At 44.1% G+C, this 19353-nt stretch overlaps 1 protein-coding gene across 4 annotated transcripts in view; it reads right to left on the bottom strand.

The window, feature by feature from the left end:
- Positions 1–9417: 9417 nt before the first annotated feature.
- The window catches only part of SGK1 (serum/glucocorticoid regulated kinase 1), a 108202-nt gene continuing 98266 nt past the window's right edge, over positions 9418–19353 (bottom strand). Inside the window, exons 1-12 of one of the 4 annotated variants that reach the window (XM_059400761.1) lie at positions 17677–17798; positions 14641–14716; positions 14116–14191; positions 13623–13727; positions 13429–13512; positions 13180–13311; positions 12804–12916; positions 12341–12464; positions 11799–11894; positions 11254–11409; positions 11055–11144; positions 9418–10644 (exon numbers count right to left, since the gene is read on the bottom strand). In XM_059400761.1, coding sequence (XP_059256744.1) covers positions 10477–10644; positions 11055–11144; positions 11254–11409; positions 11799–11894; positions 12341–12464; positions 12804–12916; positions 13180–13311; positions 13429–13512; positions 13623–13727; positions 14116–14191; positions 14641–14716; positions 17677–17710 — 1254 coding nt within the window. In that variant the 5' untranslated portion in view covers positions 17711–17798 and the 3' untranslated portion in view covers positions 9418–10476. Of the gene's footprint in view, positions 10645–11054; positions 11145–11253; positions 11410–11798; positions 11895–12340; positions 12465–12803; positions 12917–13179; positions 13312–13428; positions 13513–13622; positions 13728–14115; positions 14192–14640; positions 14717–14857; positions 15003–15769; positions 16051–17676; positions 17799–19353 lie in introns of those variants that run through there. The other 3 variants (XM_059400759.1, XM_059400760.1, XM_059400758.1) reach the window with 3 other exon arrangements.

Genomic DNA, 19353 nt, shown 5'->3' on the forward strand with positions numbered 1-19353 from the left:
AAATTTGACATCCCATCTATGAACATGGTATTTCTTGTCATGTAGTCAGTCCCTTTAATAATTTTTTCCTCTACAAAATGGTTGCACATTCTGTTGGATTACTTAATTCTTAGGTACTTTATAATTTTTGCTAGAGATATAAACAAAATATATTTTTTTCTCTTATGTTACTACTGAGTGGAGGAACATTATTGAATTGTGTAGGTAGATACTATATGTGGCAACCTTGCTGAACTCCCCAAGTAGATCCATAGTTTGTTGATATTTTTAGTGTTTCTGTAGAATCACATCATCTGTGCCATTGACAATTTTGCCTTTACTTTCCTGATACTTATACCTCATTTCTTTTTCTGGTCTTTTTATGTTGCTGGATCCTGTAAAACTATGTTAGGTATGTTGAAGAGCAATAAGGGTTCACCCTATCAGGATCTCTCTCTCTCTCTCCAGTGTGTGATTTTCATTTAAAATAAGCTTAAAGAAAATCAAGTGCTTAACAGACTGAGCCACTCAGTTGCCCTTATACTTTGCATTTTAAATTGCTTTCTCACTCACAAAATTTCATCATGTTAAGAGTTAGCAAAATGAAGACCGATTCTTCATCTCTGATTTTGGGGATTTGATTCCTTGAAAAGCTTCCTGGTTTTTTTGTTTTGTTTTGTTTTAAAGATTTTATTTATTTTTTTGACAGATGGAGATCACAAGTAGGCAGAGAAGCAGGCAGAGAAAGAGGGAGAAGCAGGCTCCCCACTGAGCAGAGAGACTGATGCGGGGCTTGATCCCAGGACCCTGGGATCATGACCTGAGCCAAAGGCAGAGGCTTTAACCCCCTGAGCCACCCAGGCGCCCCAAGCTTCCTGTTTTTAAAGGGAAAGAATTCCAAAGGCAATTCAAATAAACATATACATTAGATGTGTTTAAAAAAAACCAACTTCTACTAAGTAACGAACTCTGAGTAGGAAAATCTGTTACGAAAGTCTTAACAGACTCCTAGAGGTCTCAAGTATTAAAATAAAAAGTCATGTAAATTGGTACAGTACCAAGCAAGCTGTCTCCTGAGAAGCATCTGAAACTAACTGATCACTTCCTGGTCGGTGAAGCCCATTCTCATACAGCATCTGTCTTGTTGGATCTTTGCACTGGCCTGTGAGGAAAGCAGAAGAGTTAGTTATCAGTGTCCCCATTTCATGGAAAAGGAGATTTACCAAGATGGTGAAGGCAGAACCTGAGGCCAAATCTTCTGACTTATATCCAGATATGCCCCCAACAATCCTGGGTTTCTTCCACAGATCTGACCTTACTGTTGTTAGTGATAACGAAACAGTAAGAACAAAGCTTTTGTGAATGTGTGACTCATTTCTTCTATCTTTAAAGAAATGGTTGACATGGTACAGTGTCTGTCAGCCTATAGAACACACTACAGCTGTTTTTGTTGGTGAGTTATGTGGCATAATTCACTCTTATTTGATGTTGTGTGCCTCAGAAACATAAAAGGAATTTAATTTGAAAAATTCAATAATCCTTTGGGACTATTAGGAAGACCTTGAACTCCATATAACTGGAACATGGGATTGTTTACTTGCATATTGTATTGTAACTCTTCACAATCTGCCTGTTGTAGCTGGAAGGTGGATATGCCTAGGGATGTGAGGGGATGCGATCATTCTCCGTTCTTTTAAAGATGCACAGTTGGAGAAGTTGGCTGGAAACAGTACTTTAAGTCATGAAGCATCGGAAGAGCTGAGTGGTCCCAGCCTCTCAGCTCCCCCAATCAAGTGCCAAGAGCACGGTTATTTACTTATTTATTGAATTACATTTTTCTGTATTGCAACACATATTATCTCAGATCCTTTAGAGTACAAAAGAAATGATTTTAGTCCCTTTCTTTGGGAAAGAAGGAAGGAAGGCTCAGGGAGACTAAGAAGTGGAGATGGGTTTCAAAAATCAGAGATTTTTCCCCCTAATTTACTATGCTGCCTCAGTCAACCTATCTTTTTTTGGCATCCTGTTCATTGGAACTTAGGATAGCTTGGCCAAGCTCGTTCTTTATCCTTTTATAGGAGACAGAACATTCTTTGGATTATTATAAAACTATACCTGATCCATTTTGCCTTGTGAGTGAGGGTCTTTTGAAAGCTCCTAGATTATACACTAAAAAACCTGCCAGCTTCCTTTCCAAAACTGGTTGTGGAATTCTGATGGAAGTTGGGACCCCCGATGTGTGAATATGATTGGGAGCTAGAGACAGTCTCTATCAACCCTGAGGGATGGACTCTGCCATCTAATGCCAGACTCCTGTCCTCAGAAGCCCATTTCTTCCCTACTGTCATGTAGTTGAGAGAAGCAGACCTTTCAATCCCCAGCGTTTAGGGTTTTGTTTTTTGTTGTGTTGCTCATAGTTAAGGAATGACAAGAATGCCAAAGAGAGGGCAGTTCCTTAAATTTTGCATAGTTGCATATGAGATTAGACTAGAAAATTCCCAGATGTTTCTGCCTATTAGATTTGTTTTACTTGGCCAACACAAATTTTATTTTCGATCTTAATTATTATTTTAATTTCAAGGCTTTTAAGACAACATGCATTGTCCATGACTCCTTGTGTCTTATTCTAAGATGATTTACAAGTCTGGTTCTTAAAGGTGCTGAGTTTATGACCCCTGGACCTAGCATTATTTCTCTCCCTGACATTTTTATGATTCTGTGGAACTGGAAAGGACAGGATAGTTGAGAGGGAGAATGACTTAAAGAAATGTGGGAATGGTTGGAAGGGCAAGTATTGTCCCCTAACCAGGTGATGTTTGTGCAGACATTCAGGTGTGCCCTAGGCTTGAAACCGCTCTTTAAGTGACTGGAAAATCAAGATGGTTTCCAGCTGTTTTAGAAAGTGTAGCTAGAGCCAAGTTGCTGAGCTGTTAGGTTCCAAAGACTGTGGGCAAGGCAAAAATTGTACATTGTTGCAAAGGGCAACCTTGAAAGCCCAGTCTTGTGTCTCAGTGAGTCTACCACTTTGTTTGTTTTTTTCTGCAACATGAAACCAGATTGCTGTGTTTTCATTCAGCACCAAATGAAAAAGTCCCCGTGTGGTGTTAAGCGTTCTGTTGCACCAACATTTTTTTAGACACTAGAATCCCACAAGTGAGATTTTTGAGCTTCTTAAAAAATATGAACAATTAAGATAACTTAAAAAAAGAAATCAACCAGCAGTCAAGACACCTCCTCTGCTCCCGCCTTTAAAATTCTAATTCTGTGTTATTGGAAGGAAGCCTTTATGCTTGTACATGCATACCACAGTTCTGAAAAGATACACTAAAAAGCTTACTATTGGCTATTCCCACCAAGGGGAAGTTGGGGTGGGAGTGGCTGGGAGAGGCAACTGTGAAATTATTACTCATTTTAACCCATCATGTTTTTACTTATTTATTTTACCATCAGCGGTTATCCATTTATAAATAAAGGAAAGCACAGTTTCATTCATTCTTTCCTCCTCCCTGATTATTTCATCTTCATTTTGTTCTGTTTTTAAAAGAGTTGTCACATATATGTTTGATTTGAAAAATTATGTTTTCTCTAAGTTTATCCCACAGTGTCCATCACTTTAGGTATCCTGTAACTTAATTAGAGGATCAGATCATCACCATATTTCTTTCTCATGATCTTTCAAAGGAAAATATAATCACTGTTTTTAATTTGGACTCCAAGTCATTTCCAGTCTTACTTTAATTAATTTAATTAAATAAACTTTCTAATTTAATTAATTATTGCCCAAACAAATAGATCTGTACTGTACTTCACTAGCAACACAGCAACACATTTGGAATCAAGCAGTTTAGGTCTGGTTGGGGAGGGCAATGACTTTTGCCTCTGGAATGCTCCATTAAGAGTGGATATGCCTATTCAAAGTGGCAGTAAAATCAGACTGAGCAGGAGTATGTTACAATTATCTAGAGTCATGAACAAATTGGCTGTCACTCATCTGTTTTATATATGTGTATGTAAAGTGACATTATGTTTTTATGCTTATGACCCTTGGCCTACTGTTCACAAGTAGTGATTGTCTGTGTGTATATTCTCTTGGAAACAGTCTGTACCTTGTATATGGTTGTTACAGTATCATCATCATGCTTGCTGTGATATGCTAGGTGGAGCACAGAACAGACAACACGGAAAATAAGAAAGCAAGAACACTACCCTTTGGAGCCCAAGGTTTCCAAGGTATCCAAATACACAATCTTATCTGTCCGAACATAATGTTATAGGTAAACACTAAACAAGCATCAAGGATTACCCCAAGTCTTGCTGCCACAGTTTTTCACAGAGAAGATGTGGAAAGCAGAAAAAACATGTATAAATGAAACATGTTTTTATATAACAGGTATGTAAGGCCAAAGTAGACCAGGAAAGATCACATTTAAGCACAAGGGAAGTCTAACCAATAATCACTAATTGTTGGTTTTGGTGAATGGGTAACAATTTTCATGCAATAAGAGGATAACACTTAAAGTCAGTCAGAGAAAGACTTTTATCATGTGATCTCACTCATATGTGGACTTTAAGATACAAAACAAAAACGTGTAAGGGAAGGGAGGGAAAAATAAAGAGGAAATCAGAGAGTGAGACAAAACATAAGCGACTCTTAATCACAGGAAACAAACTGAGGGTTGCTTGAGGGGTGGGGGTGAGGGGATGGGGTAAATGGGTGATGGACATTAAGCAGGGCATGGGATGTAATGAGCACTGGGTGTTATATATAATTTTTCAATCACTGATCTCTCCCTCTGAAACCAATAATACATTATGTATTAATTAATTGAATTTAAATTAAAAAATAAAAGTACCAAAACAAAACCAAAAAAGAGGAAAACATTTAACTTTTCAAATTGGGCTTAATTAATTTAGGTGAATATATATATATATATATATATATATTTTATTATTATTTTTTAAAATTTATTTGACAGACAGAGATCACAAGTAGGCAGAGAAGAGAGGGGGAAACAGGCTCCCTGCTGAGCAGAGAGCCTGATTTGGGGCTCAATCCCAGGACCCTGGGATCATGACCCAAGCTGAAGGCAGAGGCTTAACCCACTGAGTCACCCAGAAGTGTTGTTCTGCTTAACACCAGGTCAACTTTAACATCATTTTGCTCTTAAGACAAGGCTTGAGGAATATGGAATAGGACCTTAGAGGCTTTTTGATGGATGAGGCAAGAAATTTCTTAACAGGATAGGGTACAGATTGGCTTCAGTATGTAAAGTCTTGCCTTGCTAATTATGCTTGTTGATCATGTGATTCCTTATGTCTTGGGAACTATGAAGAAACTAATGGGTGACCTTTGTTGTAGATGCTATTATTGCAGCTAGACAACCACTTCAATAAATCCATTACCTTATTGAAACAAACTACATTAAATGTGTGTGGTTTTGGATCAACCCTTCTTCCTCCATTTCCAGTGACTCACTAAACTCCATTGATTTAGGGGTCTTCAAAACATCTCTTTATCTTTTCCTTGTCACCACCAATTGGATGACTGTTAGAAGTCTCCTAGTTGGCTTCCTTATTTCTTCTTCTTTTAATTGAGAAGCCTCCACACACTCCCAGCTCTTGGCAAGGGTCACCAGAGCGCTCCTTCCATTCACTCTCCTTTCTTTGGGGAAAGCCTTTAAATGCTTCCTGATGCTACTTTATGGATTCTAAACTCTGTGAGATTTTCAGAAACAGCAGTGACAAGGTCCATCTCTATATTCAAAATGATTCCTCACTGTTTTTTAATATCCTTTTCTTCTATACTCCAGTGAAGAGGAGAGGAATTGAGGAATGTAATGACTTGAGAAAGAAGAAATTAATTTGCGTTCTTTGAATTCCAATTCCTTCCGGCTTTGTCTCACAGATAACTGTGAAGAGGTAGGTTAGGAGAGAGTTACCACTTGTCAAAAGCTGGAAAGCTGATCAGAAGAGTTGGAATTTGAAACTAAGTCTGTCTGATACCCTTCCTTTTCTCAATATCCCATCTACTGTGCTTATGCAAGCTGCCCCCTCTCTCCCTGACCTCTACCAGCCAGCACCCAAAATGTCCTTCTTTCTGCCTCACTTCTAAGATTTGGTTCTCAATACAGCCTATCTGAACACTCCAGATCTCCCTAAGCATCTCTGGCCTAAACTACCTGAAAACTTAGCCCCTGACCCCCAAGTAGGTAAGATGCTCCTCTGTATTCCCATGAAATCCTGTTTTTATTATACTAATTTTTTAATAAACATTTCTATTGATACATCGCAGAGACAAGTGCACATATCATAAGCATAAAACTTGATGAAATATCAAACAGCAAAATCACTCCCTGAAACCACGAACCAGATCAAGAAATTAACAGGCAGGCAGAAGAACACCCCTTTCCTGGACCCTCTTGATCATTATCCCCACTTGCCTCCCCTCCCCAAAGGTCATCATATCTGGACTTCCACAGAGATTCATTTTGTTTGTCTGCTTTCAGATTTGTATATAAGTTAAATCATGAAGTCTGGCTTCTATGTTTGTGATATTTATTCCCTGTAGTTGTATGTATGGATTATTCATTCATTTTCATTGTAGTATAGTATTCCATTATAGATTTTCCAATATATGTTCTATGCCATACACTAATTTATTTTACTATTGGTAGACATTTTGAATCATTCTCATTTGGGGCTGATGTGAATGGTACTAGTATGAACATTCCTGCAAATTTTTTTTTGACTCTATGTACATTCTTTGTGCGTATAAATCATGGAGTGGAACTAGTAGGTCATAAAATTATATGTATGATCATCTTTAGTAAATAGTGCCAAACAGTTTTCCAAAGTGGCTGTGCTAATTTCTGCTCCCGTGGCAAGGTCTATTTCCAGCTGTGCTTCATCTTCATCAACAACCAACAGTGTCTACATTATAATTATACATCCCACCCTCTTTCTCCCTCTGCATAGGATGACACCTGCAAGGTATCTTAGTAGAAGTCAGATGAAATAATAAGTGAATGGATAACAAACACACAATCATTTGCTCCTCTGCTTTTTGTCACGGGTTAGGCAGAAAAGCATAATGGTCACAAGCACAGGCTTTGGGGATGGGCCATCAAGATTCACCTTCTTACTTCACCACTTACTAATCAGCAAATTACCTGCCTATGCTAGTCTGTTCACTTTTGACATCACAGGGTTGTTCTGAAGATTTAAATTGACAGGGCTTTGAATACTGTCTGGCATTTAGAGTAAGAGTTCAGTAGTCTTAGCTGTTAGTGTTCTCTAATGCTCAGGGCCTGTACCCAGTTAGAGTTCCTACAAATAGAATCAGTTGGTGTAAGAATCTTTGGCATGCCCTCTGTGAAGCCTGCTCCAGGGAACTGACCCCACAGAAGCCTTTGGACTTCTAAAATTCTCTTTATCCTTTATTCAGCACCAGCCAGACACCATCAGTAGGTGCCGTATCTCCCCAAGTAGATGGCAAATGCCCTAAGCGAAGTCATTGACTTAGTCTTCATGGTAGCAGTGGTTTCAAAGTCTCATTTTAACTTGTGGGGATCATAGCTCAATACATTCCCCAAACCCATTGTTTGGGGAGAGAACAATGGAGAAGTGCACTGTCCGCCTTTGCAACCACGATGCTCAAATGCACTTTCAAATGTTAGCAGGGATGTACTTACTCTTGTAGATAAAAGATACTTCTCCATGTATGTCAATTGACATTATAATACTTAGTAAATATTTGCTCTTTTTTTAAATTGATCCCTTGTTCTTTCTTGACTTCCTTGTTCTTACCTTGTTCTCTTCCCGCCCACTTGGGTTTGATCTAATCTCCTCCTATTTGTGTGACAAGGCCTGGGACTTCTCTGCTCTTAACAATTCCCCAAGCAGTACAATGAGATCTTCTACAGTGATGGACTATAAGCCAATAAACCAAATTTCTACCCTAAAGAAGTAAAAAGCTCTGTCATCTACACCTAGCCGCTCTGACTTATCTATAATTACTTTGGGGACGCCCAGCCTGTGTTCCGATAAAAATGTGATTTAAGCCAGTCTTTGTTCAAGAAGGAATGCATTACTGTTATTGATAATGAGAATGAAGAGAAGACAGGCAAATAGTCTCTCAGTCAGAGCTGGTATCAATCTTTATTAGGAAAATGCAGGCTTTAGATTCCCTTTGTCTCTCCAGTTGACTTTGGCATGTGGGTCTGGGAGGGGATTTAGTGTGTAGTTAGTGCCTGTAGGTTCAACAGTTTCTCAAATGCGGGGGTTGGGGGGTGCCCACCCTCAGCAAGAAGTCATCGACTCGCTTCAATCCCCTTGCTTCAGTGGATTGCTGGTGGGGAGAAGTCAGTCATCTCCAAATACCTGTCCAGCCCTTAGAAGCCCTGGAAGGGGATGTGTTGGGGAGAGGGTGTGTGTGTAAAGTGAGATGTAAGCAGCAGTATCAAGGGGAAGAAGATCACAACTTCCCTGGGGGAATCCCTGAGCAAATCGAGAGCTCTTAGAGGTAAAGGCAGCAGCAATCCACTGTTTGAGGACTCCCTTGTTTGCCAGGAATTTGTGTGAAAGGCCTAGAAAAGTGAGAAAGTACAATTAATTTGGACTCAAAATGATGATCTCTTAATATCTTAGTATCTTCCCTTCTTCCTCAGTAGATAGTCCTGAGAGATGGTCCCATCAGTGGCCTCTGCACACCAGACCCAGGGGCAGTAGGTTTAGCTCAAGAGGCTTCTGAGCTAAGCCAGGGACTGGCACCTCGGGGGTCCCTCTCTGAGCTGGCCCCGCACTCTGTTCAGGTCTGGGTGCTCTCAGAAACTTATAGTCCTGCCAGGTCAGCTTCTCGGGAACGTCTCCCTTTATGACCAACATCCCCACCCTCTTCAGTGGCATTCTGCTGGCAGACTATTATCTTCCTATCCATTTTAACACACTAAAAAGTTTGCCTTTTCCCTGAGGCTCCTTAAGGGCAGAGATCTGTGTGCTTTGCCCACTGCTCTATTCCCAGCACTCAGGGCAGGGCTTGGCCCAGAGGAGGCACTCAGATTAGTTGCTCAAAAGAAATACCTGTTCTTTAGGCAAGCCAAATGTCAGGACAAACAGCCAACTTCAGAGGGTAGGTGATAAACACAGGGAACTTGGCTTCGTGGCTGTCCTTGTGAAACAGATTTGTACATTGAAACGGGTTTGTTTGGATGGATTTGTGAATGACTGACATCATAAAATATGAAGACCTGGGAAGATAAACAGGCTTTGAGACCACTCTATGCCCCCTGGAGTCTGAAGTAGCTACTGTTGGAGGCCAACCACTGAGCTGTAAAGCACAGGAGCATCTCCCAGGTTTATAAATTTTAAAGGGACCCTTGATTACTCCCCCACCCCATCCCAACCAAGATATACAAAATAACACACATGACACAATTTACGTAAATATTTTTCAAGGTTTTATTGCAAACCAAAGTTGGTTTTTCACACACAAAAAAAGTTGTGTGGTGGTGGGGGGAGGAATTATACATATTATAACCATGTTAATTACAGTACATTAAAATGGTGGTTTACATTACAAATAAGCCTGTAAGTTTAAATATACTAGTGTTATAACCCAATGTACAGACTTTTCTTTATACAATACATACAATTATCAGGAATGCAAAAAAAAGAAAGAAAGAAAGAAAGAAAAACATAAATAATGCCCATTTTACAGGTGACATTTTAAACAATGAAAAATACCAGGCTTTGACCGACAACTGGGGCATTGGTCCATAAAAACCCTTTCTAAAAATAGAAATATTTGTAGCAGCAATGCTTTCTTTAAGCATCTGGATACAAGTCATTGCAAGACCATTTTCAATAAATTTTCGTTATTAACTGTATCTTACAAAAAAAAAAAAACAAAAACAAACGGTCTACACGTAAATTTATCTTCCAAATATGGAAGAAACGAACAATGTCCCACATTGTAGTGTCCTGCAAGTGTCACATTGAGGCTTAGAACGAAATCCGTCTGGGATCAAGCATACCACACTCATACCACTGTTCACACAGGAAATCCACAAGGAAAAATAAAGAACTGAAACACTCTGCAAAAGGAAAAGCTTTGGAGCTAACACGATCTCATCAGAAAAGGCACATTTCGTAAGATTCGTTATCACGGCCCAGACGGACCCTTCCGAAAACCCTTCTCAGAACTGCGTCACCCACTAAGACTACTGCCATCTGTCCAAGGCGGCACGCAATGCTCAGAGATAGCACCATGTTGGAAGGAAGAATAAAAATGAAAACCTCATGAGCTCACTGAGAGGAGGGTGTGCTCTTCAAAAAGCTTCCAGCAAACAGTGTGCAATAAGATTGCCAAGATGTGCAAGCTTCCAGAGATGTGCAAATTCTCTTGTAAGATGTCCTGTCAGCCGGCAGCTCCGCCACGAGGCTAACTAAAAACGCTTACGGACACACATAAAATCCTTCAAGATCAACCCCGAGGACTGTTCAGAGGAAGGAGTCCATGGGAGGGGCATAAGAGAAGCCCAGGAAGGCCTCAGCCGCCTCCTGGACACTGGCTGTGAGAAGGATGCTGTCGGGAGACCTGCCGATGGAGTTGGGAACTGGCTCTTCGGTGAACTCAGGATCGAAGTGCCGCAGGTCACTAGGTCCACTCTACGGTGGAGAAAAAAAAAAGAAAGACACTCAGTGTCAAGAATTCTGTGTGCAGATAGGACATGGAAATCCTCATTTTGGGGCTTTAAATACTGGAGCTCCAGTCTTTGGGGTACTATATGGAGACTCCCACACTAACCCTCCATTTCAGGCACAAAACCCACAGGCCACACAAAGTTTACATAACGAGGAGGGTGTTCCCTTTTTATCCTTTGGTACTTTAATCAACGAATGTGTGGAAAGGTTATGTTAGCTTGTGGGACAAAACTTCTACTTTTTAATCTAGGTAAAACAATGATTTGTGAATAAAAGATCTGCCAATGTCTTCCCTGTCGCCCTCTTCTCCCGACCACCAATCCTGATTTCAAGAAGCACCCTTTGGGCCCTCCTAGACTCAGAAAGACACTCACCACATTTGGGTTAAAAGGGGGTGTAATCTTCTTGTTAATGAGATCATCCCAGTTAATTAGGGAGAAGAAGACATGACTCTTAATCTCCATCTGGCGAGAAGAAAACAGGAGATGAATTTAGACAGGTGGAATTCAGGAAGGGCAGTGGGGTCCAGGCAGCTTCCCAGAGAGCCCAGGAGAACAGGAAAAAGTTACTCACAAAGTCGTCCTTGGCGCCCAGCCTCTTTGTCCTGTCCTTTTGCAGGAGGCCCTCCAGGAGGTGTCTGGCAGAGTTGGTAATATTTGGCTTCAGCTGGAGGGGCTTGTTCAAAATGTTGTCGTACATCTCAGCTGTGTTGCGGCTGTAGAAAGGAGGCTGAAAGAAGGGGGAGAATGCTCGGTTGGAGCGTTCGTACGGCAAGCGCCACACCAACAGAGAAAAAGTCTTCAACTAGATTAAGCTAGATCTGACAAAGCCTTTCCCTTAATAGATTCTTTGCCCTGGATTTTGAAACTATTTTGGGACCCTTATCAAGGGGTAGATATCTGGTGGAAGGTGAATTTACAAAAGAAAAATTCACTAAGAGCTTACTCTAAAACACTTATAAAATAACCAGTGGGCTTCTCTTATCAGCATCTGATAAGCGTACTGATAAAAGGGCAAAATACAACGACCAGATCTGCAATGGGGCTTGGGCGCCCAGGTAAGTCTGGACTTATGAAACCACGGAGGAAGATTCCATAGCTCTCAATGCACCCACTCACCAGGCCATATAGCATCTCATATAAGACGGCCCCCAGGCACCACCAGTCCACTGTCCTGTCATAAGGTTGCTTGTGGAGCACCTCAGGTGCGAGATACTGAAACACAAAGCCAGAAGACAGAGTTTAGAAGACTGTGAAACAGCGCAATCCCACAGCCAGGCCTGCACTTTGAAAGGGCTGAGACCCTGAATCCACTTCCAGGATACATTTCTTTATATTACTTCCCAATAACTGTGGGACTTGGGAGGCTGACTGGCCAGGTATGGGTGCTGATATTTAGGAAGTGACTGGGCACCCAACGGATCGCTTACTTGGAATTTACAACCTTTCATGACATGGCTTTTGCAAACATCTGGTCTTAATGAAAGCAACGTAAGGCCTTGGGATTTCTCATGCTGCATCAAACAGCACATATTTCCCTTGGACTCAACTGGACTGAGAAACCTCCAAGAACAACCCACCCTTCTGGTAGTTTCAGTTATTTTTGCACTTGGCTCTCCCAGGAAGGGGCAGACAGGACACCAAATGGACAGCACTCCTACCTCGGGCGTGCCACAGAAGGTGGATGTCGTGCCGTTGTGTTCGATGTTCTCCTTGCAGAGCCCAAAGTCAGTAAGGACAATGTGTCCCTGTGAATCCAGCAGAATATTCTCTGGTTTTAAGTCTCTGTAAAAAACCAAAAAAGTTGTGTAAGTTAATTTCATTTCATAAGAAAGCCTCTGTGAAAATAATAGCTTGGGTTACTTAGAAGCATTTTCAATTCACTGTAGCTGTATAGTGAATTTAAAAAGGGGAGTCCTTGTTCTGCTAATCTATTCTGGATTAGGCACAATCCTAGCCAGCTAGCTCCTGGTGGCATGGAGTCAAGGCAGCTCCCATGTTAAGGGATCTGGTTTTAGGTGACCGAGCTATACAGATATACAATTTATTTTAAGGCTCCGTGGAAGGCTAGGGCTCAGTCTCCTATCTACCCGGAAAGGTAACCTTGAGAGCTCTCCAGCTCACCTATAAACGATGTTCAGAGAGTGTAAGTAACCCAAGGCACTGGCTATTTCAGCAGCATAGAAGCGAGCCCGCGGTTCCAGGAAGCAACGTTCCCTCTGGAGATGGTAGAACAGCTGCAGGAGACAGAACAAAGTTAGGCTGGGTTGCCAAGGCTCGATAACAATGCATTTAATTAAGTCTCGACATATACAGCTAAAGGGGACAATTGCAGGAAATGGCCTTAAATAGTCTATTAACTATTTGCAACCTTCAGGTTGAAGGAAAGGCTAATTCTGGTAACTTTTCCCCCCCATCATTGAAAAACTTTCCTCTACAACTAAAACCAAGAATGCTGTGCCCAGACACTCAAAGGTTAGCTCATATTCCTTCCACTCACCTCTCCACCGTTGATGTAGTCAAGGACAAAGTACAATTTGTCAGCAGTCTGAAAAGAGAAGTGGAGGCCCACCAGGAAAGGGTGTTTCACATTCTTCAGCAGAACATTCCGTTCCGACATAATATGTTTCTCCTAGAAAAAGGACAATTAAGATTTAGTGGCAAATTTCAACTTGGTACCAGAATTCCAAGGTAAAACCATTAAATGAATGTCTATCTCCAACTCCAATCCATCCAGTGCATTCCGTACCTCCTTCTTTTTCAGGATGGCTTTCTTCTGTAAAACTTTGACTGCATAGAATGCTTCTTCTGCTTTGTGTCTTGCTAGAAGAACCTGGAATGTCAATTAAAAAAAAAAAATCATTTTGCTATCTACACCCAGGGAGAATGTAAAATGAATGCATGAAAGACTGGAAGTCATTAGGTCTTCAGATCTGACATTACCTTCCCAAAACTGCCTTTTCCAATCACTTTCAAGAAGTGAAAGTCAGATGGTTTAGCATGAGGATTGGATGATGGGCCAAGGTTGATTTGCTGAGAAGGACTTGGCTGTAAAAGAAAACGTTTTCTTTTAATACCCTTGCTTCAAAGGAAGACAAGGATAAAGGACAGACAATGTAAAAGGTGTTATATCTGCAAATGACTGAGGCAAGTCATCACCACCTCTCCCAAACTTAACCAAGACTACTGTATGAGAGTACGGAAATTGTACACAATTGTTGTACCCAGATAAGACTTTTAGGCAATAGGCCTTTTAAAACACTTCACTGACTCAATAGTTAAATAACTGCTTATGTCACTTGTTATGCCATTAACTAGGCATTCCTGCCTTGATACTAATTTCTAGAAATGCTACTGTAATCCATCGATGTAGGAATACTAACTGACTCATTTACAAGATTCCTCTACAGAAGCATCACAAAGAGAGAATACTTACTGGAGGAGAAGGGTTGGCATTCATAAGCTCAGGCTCCTGAGGTTGGGAGATTTTCAAAATGGACTGAACTTCAGGGCTGCAGAGAAAGGAACAACTTAGAACTTCTTTAACTCGACACGAGGGGGCACACTAACACCAGTAGTAAGTTTCGGGCTCAATTGCCGCTCCCCCGCCCCCCACCCCGCCTCTTCGGAGCGTTTCAACTAAAAACACCCAAAGAAGTAACTCAGTTAAAGAAAATAATAAACCCAGTTAAATACAAGGATGAGGGTTGTTCTTCATGTTAACAGGGGGTGAATTAAGCCAACATGAAACTTTATCTTTCAGCTCTAGGACAGGCCAAATGAGCACATTAGTTTTAACGTCTAAAATGTTTTCAATTGGGACTTAAAACAGAAAAGATTCCCACCCTCTGGGAAGGTTTCAGCTTCCTGATCAACCTTCTGATGAGATTGTGTCTTTAGGGCTGGTAAAATGAAACTTTACTACTTATTTTTATTTCTCCCAATCCTTCCCAAAACTTACTGTTTGCATGCATAGGAGTTATTGGCAATCTTCTGAATAAAGTCGTTCAGGCCCATCCTCCTCTGTTTCATGAAAGCTGTGAATTAAGAGAGGAGAAATAAATAAACGTCTAGATGGCTTCATAACGTCCGACGCCGCACAAACTAATCTGATGCGCGACCCTAAAAACATGTCCTCTTCGCGTGTCCTAGAAGTTCAGTAAAATTCCTACACTCACCGATGAGAATTGCTACCATTCCCCTCATTCTGGAGTAAGTGAGGGTGCCCCTAGCAGCCTCGGTTTTCACCGTCATCTCCGCAGAGAGAGCGCAGCGAGACGTTGGTGACGGGAGACCGGCTCAGCCAACACTGCCCGCGCGCCGCGCCGCCTGCTTTATAAGCCCTGAGCCGCCGCAGGGGCGGGGCCCACGCGACAATGCGGAAGAGGCCCCGCCCAGTCCCCGCCCCAAGCCCCACCTCCAGCGGCCGCGGCGCCAGGCAGGCTTCTCCTTGGCCGGCGGTGGAGGGCGGTTCGGCCCCCCGCCCGAGGGCGAGCTCGGGGCGGGGGCGGCGGGCGCAGGGACTGCCCGGGAGGCCCGGCGCGGGACTGTTATCTGCCTCTCTCCGCTCCCCGGCAGGGAGAGGGAAACCGCAGGCGGAGGGGGCGGGGGCAGGGAGAGTCCGGGGTAATTTTCCACCTTTCTCATTTATTCCACCCAGCTAGGAAATCAGAGTCGCGGCACAGGGCGCTTTTCGCCCGGTGCTCCGCCAGCGGGTGGCTCTGTGCCCGCTTAAGTTAGTCAAACCCTGACTGCCGATTTCCTCCCGGTCCCGGAGCCGGCCCTCTCCCCTAACTTCCCCAGCAGCCTCATCAGCCCCGACCCGGCGGCCGTGCACCACCAGCCAGAGGTGTCCGTCGGCCGAGGGTAGCCCCGCGCGCTCTCATCTGCGGGGTCACCGTGGGTTCGGGACAACCGGTGGGACCCCCGCTTTTGCCGCCTTCTCTCCCGGCCTCAGTTCCTTCACCCTGAGAACGCGCACTCCCCACCCCACCGGACCCCCCACCCCCCCCGGCCCCGCTCCTACTCGCGGGAGCCGAGCGACTAGCGGCGGAGCGGAACAGTCCCCGCGTGGCAGGCGCGGCGCTTACCCAGGCCAGTCAGCAGGAAGGACTCGCTGCGTTTCTGCGCCTCGGCCCTCTTTTTGTGGCGGGGCCGAAGCAGAGACTCGAGCCGGGCCCTGGCCAGCGCGCCCTGCATCTCCCCCATGGGCAGCGGCGGCCGGGCGCGCAGCGGGCGAGGGCGACAGGAGAACACTGACGTTTCCTTGAAGGAGCCGCCGTGACTCAGGCCGGGCAAGATTTCCTGCCCCGAGACCCAAAACAAACAAATGGCCCTTGTGCACGGCCGAGCTGCTTCCGAAAACGCCTTTTTTGTGCTTTTGGCCAAAGCCAAGCAAGGCTGCAAAATCCCAGAACTTGGAAGCGGAGGAAGGAAGGAAAGAAAGAGGGAAGGGGGAGGGAGAGGTCAGGAATGTGTAGGGGAGGGGGCGGAAATAAAAGTCGTCTCTGCACTAAAGAAAAAAAAAAAGTACAATCTGCATTTCACTTTTTACCCCCCCCCCCCCATCTTTGAGAACATTCTGTCCGTTCCGCATGTAATTTTTTTCTCTTGCATCTTTAATCTCCGCCACGCCAAGAACACGTGAAGAAGTGGCAAGTTCGGGGAGTGGTGGCTCTGCGCTAGGCGCCGACCTGGCGTGACCCCGGGCACCGGCGACTCCCCATCCCCTTTCCCGCTCCCCCACCTGACAACGTAGCGAGGTCGCGTTACATTGTCTTTAAAACCCTCAGTTTGTCCTCGTCTTCCCCGGCCCTTCTCCGGTTTATTCCAGGGCTGACCCGGGAGTCTTCTTACAGTTTAACCACCTTGCTCTTTCTCTCGAGTCCCAGTTTATCTGCGATAAACTGGACGCGAGCACTCGCGAAAGATTAGCCGGGTGCCTGCGCTCCAGAAAGCGGAGGAGAGGGGGAGGCTCGGTAGAGCGGCGGAGCGGTGCCTTCCAGTAACCCCGCCGCTGGGAGATGCCTGGGCGCTGCAGTCCGACCGCGGCGCGAGGATTCGGGCCAGCGCTGGCCGGGGAAGCCACGAGCACAGCAACTGGGCCAGAGCGAGAGACGGCGGCAAGTTACCAAGGTTTGCAGGGCCGGTACCTGGCGCTTGCCCGTGCTGTCTGCCGTGGCCTGCCCTGCCGTGACCCCTGACTGTCAAGGGCCCTGCCATCTTGGAGTTGCATACTGGGTCTGACACCCTCTGAAACACCAGCTGTCAAACCAAGAATAGCCTGTGAAGCGGGTTTTCTTTCGTCCTGGGCAGGGATTTGTTTTGCAGGCACAACCACCTCATTTGCCCTAATATGATCTGTAGCCTCAGCTGCTTCTTGGTTTGCTCAGTTACAACAGCTCCAGACTGGGAGAAGGGAACACACATCATCTCTCCTGGAGAGTGGCTGGGAAGTGTTGCTCAGCACCGACCTAAAAAAGCACTTCTCAGGTGCCTGAAATTGACGCTCCAACCTCAGGCAGGGTTTAGGAAACTCCAAATCACAGTAACTGGCCCATTCCTGCTTCCTCTTCCATGGATTCTTCATATAATACGACTTTGTTACTGCTGATGGCCCCCATACTCCGTGTTCCACTTCAACTAGCCCAGCCGGTTCCTGCTCCCACACCATGCAGCCCTGTTTTAAGCCAGCAAATTTGCACTGGCAACCCGTGAATCACTGATCACTACATCAAAACCTAATCGGTTGGCTAATTGCACTTAATAAAAAGAAAAAAGAGAGCAAATCTTGCAAAGACTGCAAAGAAATACCAGCCTGCACCAAGATTTCTGCTTGTTTGGTCTTAAAGTATGAAACTGAGAAAACTTCCATCAGACCCCTCCCCCACTGCATCCCCACCTCTTGTGCCTTCCCCAGGCCAAGAAACCTCAGATCCTCTAAAGCATCTTCCTTTTACCCCTTCCCTCTGAATTAAAGTAATAAAAGTACACAAACCTTTCAAAGGGGATCTTAGAGCTTCCTCTTTCATTCTTCAGGTTGCCTAGGATATGAAGGTTGGGGATTACTTTCTGGAGGTTGGAGGTAGAGCTCAGTTATGGTTGGAACAGCCTCCCTGCTATGTGCCTGATAAGGCTGAAAACTGAGATGACAGGGAGCAGAAGAGTCAGAGGCAGCCGTCCTCTGTTAGGCACCCCACTTTATATGAAGGCAATTTACATACAGGAAGGAGCAAGCTGCAAAGTTCAACACTAGGCCATTTATTCTCTCCATTGCAACATCACTCAGAAAATTACAGTCCTCAGCGTCCTGACTTTATTACACCCCCAGCAAGACACACAAGAAATGTTACTTGACTGATCATCATTACAAATCAGTCCAGAAAAAATTCAAAACACATGCAGAGCCTTCATATTTTCAAAGACGCTCTGCCACGTGCATTCCAGAAGGAACGTGGAATTCAAGTTAGAGGGCTCTAAGAGGAATAGAGAAGAGGCACAACCGTATGATTTGTGGTTGGAACAGAAAAGAAACGTCTGATGTTCTCCTTCCTCCCCCTACCCTAATGTTCAGCAGTTGGAGACGGAAGGTCTGCTAAACTTATCATTTAACGTAGAGACTCAAGTTGTTGAGACTGGCTTTTCTTCCAACCGGATACCTGAAGGGTGGAGCAGGCGCCCCCTGTTCTGTCCCAGCAACCTACTAAGACTTCCGAACAGGAAGGTGACACACAGCGGCGGGTGGATGGGGTAGGGGGAGTTGGGGCGGGAGACGGGGAACGGTGTGTGACGCGTGCCTGTTAACTCTGTATGGGCTTTGGGTAGCCCTGTGGACGCTACTCAAAGGCTTGATCTGGTCTTCCTTCCTGTCGCCAGCCTCTTTCTTTGGTCCAGGTCGTCTTCCTAAAGGAGGAATCCGGCCCCTTTCCTCTTACTCCCTGGTGGCGAAGTGGTCAGAGTTGCGTCACCAAATTATGCTTGGAAGTGCAACCCAGAGGGCGATCGTGTTCTCTGGCAGAACCACTCTGGCATGCAGAATTTCCCCCACTTCTCCTGAGGTTTAATCAGTTCCAGGTAATTTCTCCACAACACCTTATGCAGTCACAGAAAATACAGATGGCTTGATAGGAGGTAGGCTAATTACCTCCCCACTCCTCCAAGCCAGTAATCTCATTTATGCCTCATAGTGGGGAAACTGCAATCAAAACACTCAAATGGAAATGATTCGCCAAGATATAAAGTTTGCATGGAAACAAATCATTTTCCAGTGCATGTATATTTTAATGCTTAAGAAAATCATTTAGTTCTTCTACTTTAATTTTCCTTAAGGAAGGACTGTAAATACTGAAACCTGAAAGCTTTACGAAGATAGGACCCTTTTCATTTTTTAATTCGCAGGCTCAGAAAACAAATTCCTGGTATTTCTCAACATGCGAAAGCAAATATTTTGAAAAATATATTTTTTAAAGATTTATTTATTTGAGAGAGAGAGCACAAACAAGGGGGCAGGTAGAGGCAGAGGGGAAGGGAGAGAGAATCCTCAGGCCAACTCCCTTCTAAGCGGGAAGCCCAAAGCTGAGCTCCATCCATGACCCTGAGTTCATGACCTGAACAGAAACCAAGAGTCAGACACTTAACCGACTGAGTCACTAGGCGTCCCCAAAAATATTTGTAT

Source organism: Mustela nigripes, chromosome 5 (assembly GCF_022355385.1).
Source record: "Mustela nigripes isolate SB6536 chromosome 5, MUSNIG.SB6536, whole genome shotgun sequence".
NCBI classification, from domain to species: Eukaryota; Metazoa; Chordata; class Mammalia; order Carnivora; family Mustelidae; genus Mustela; species Mustela nigripes.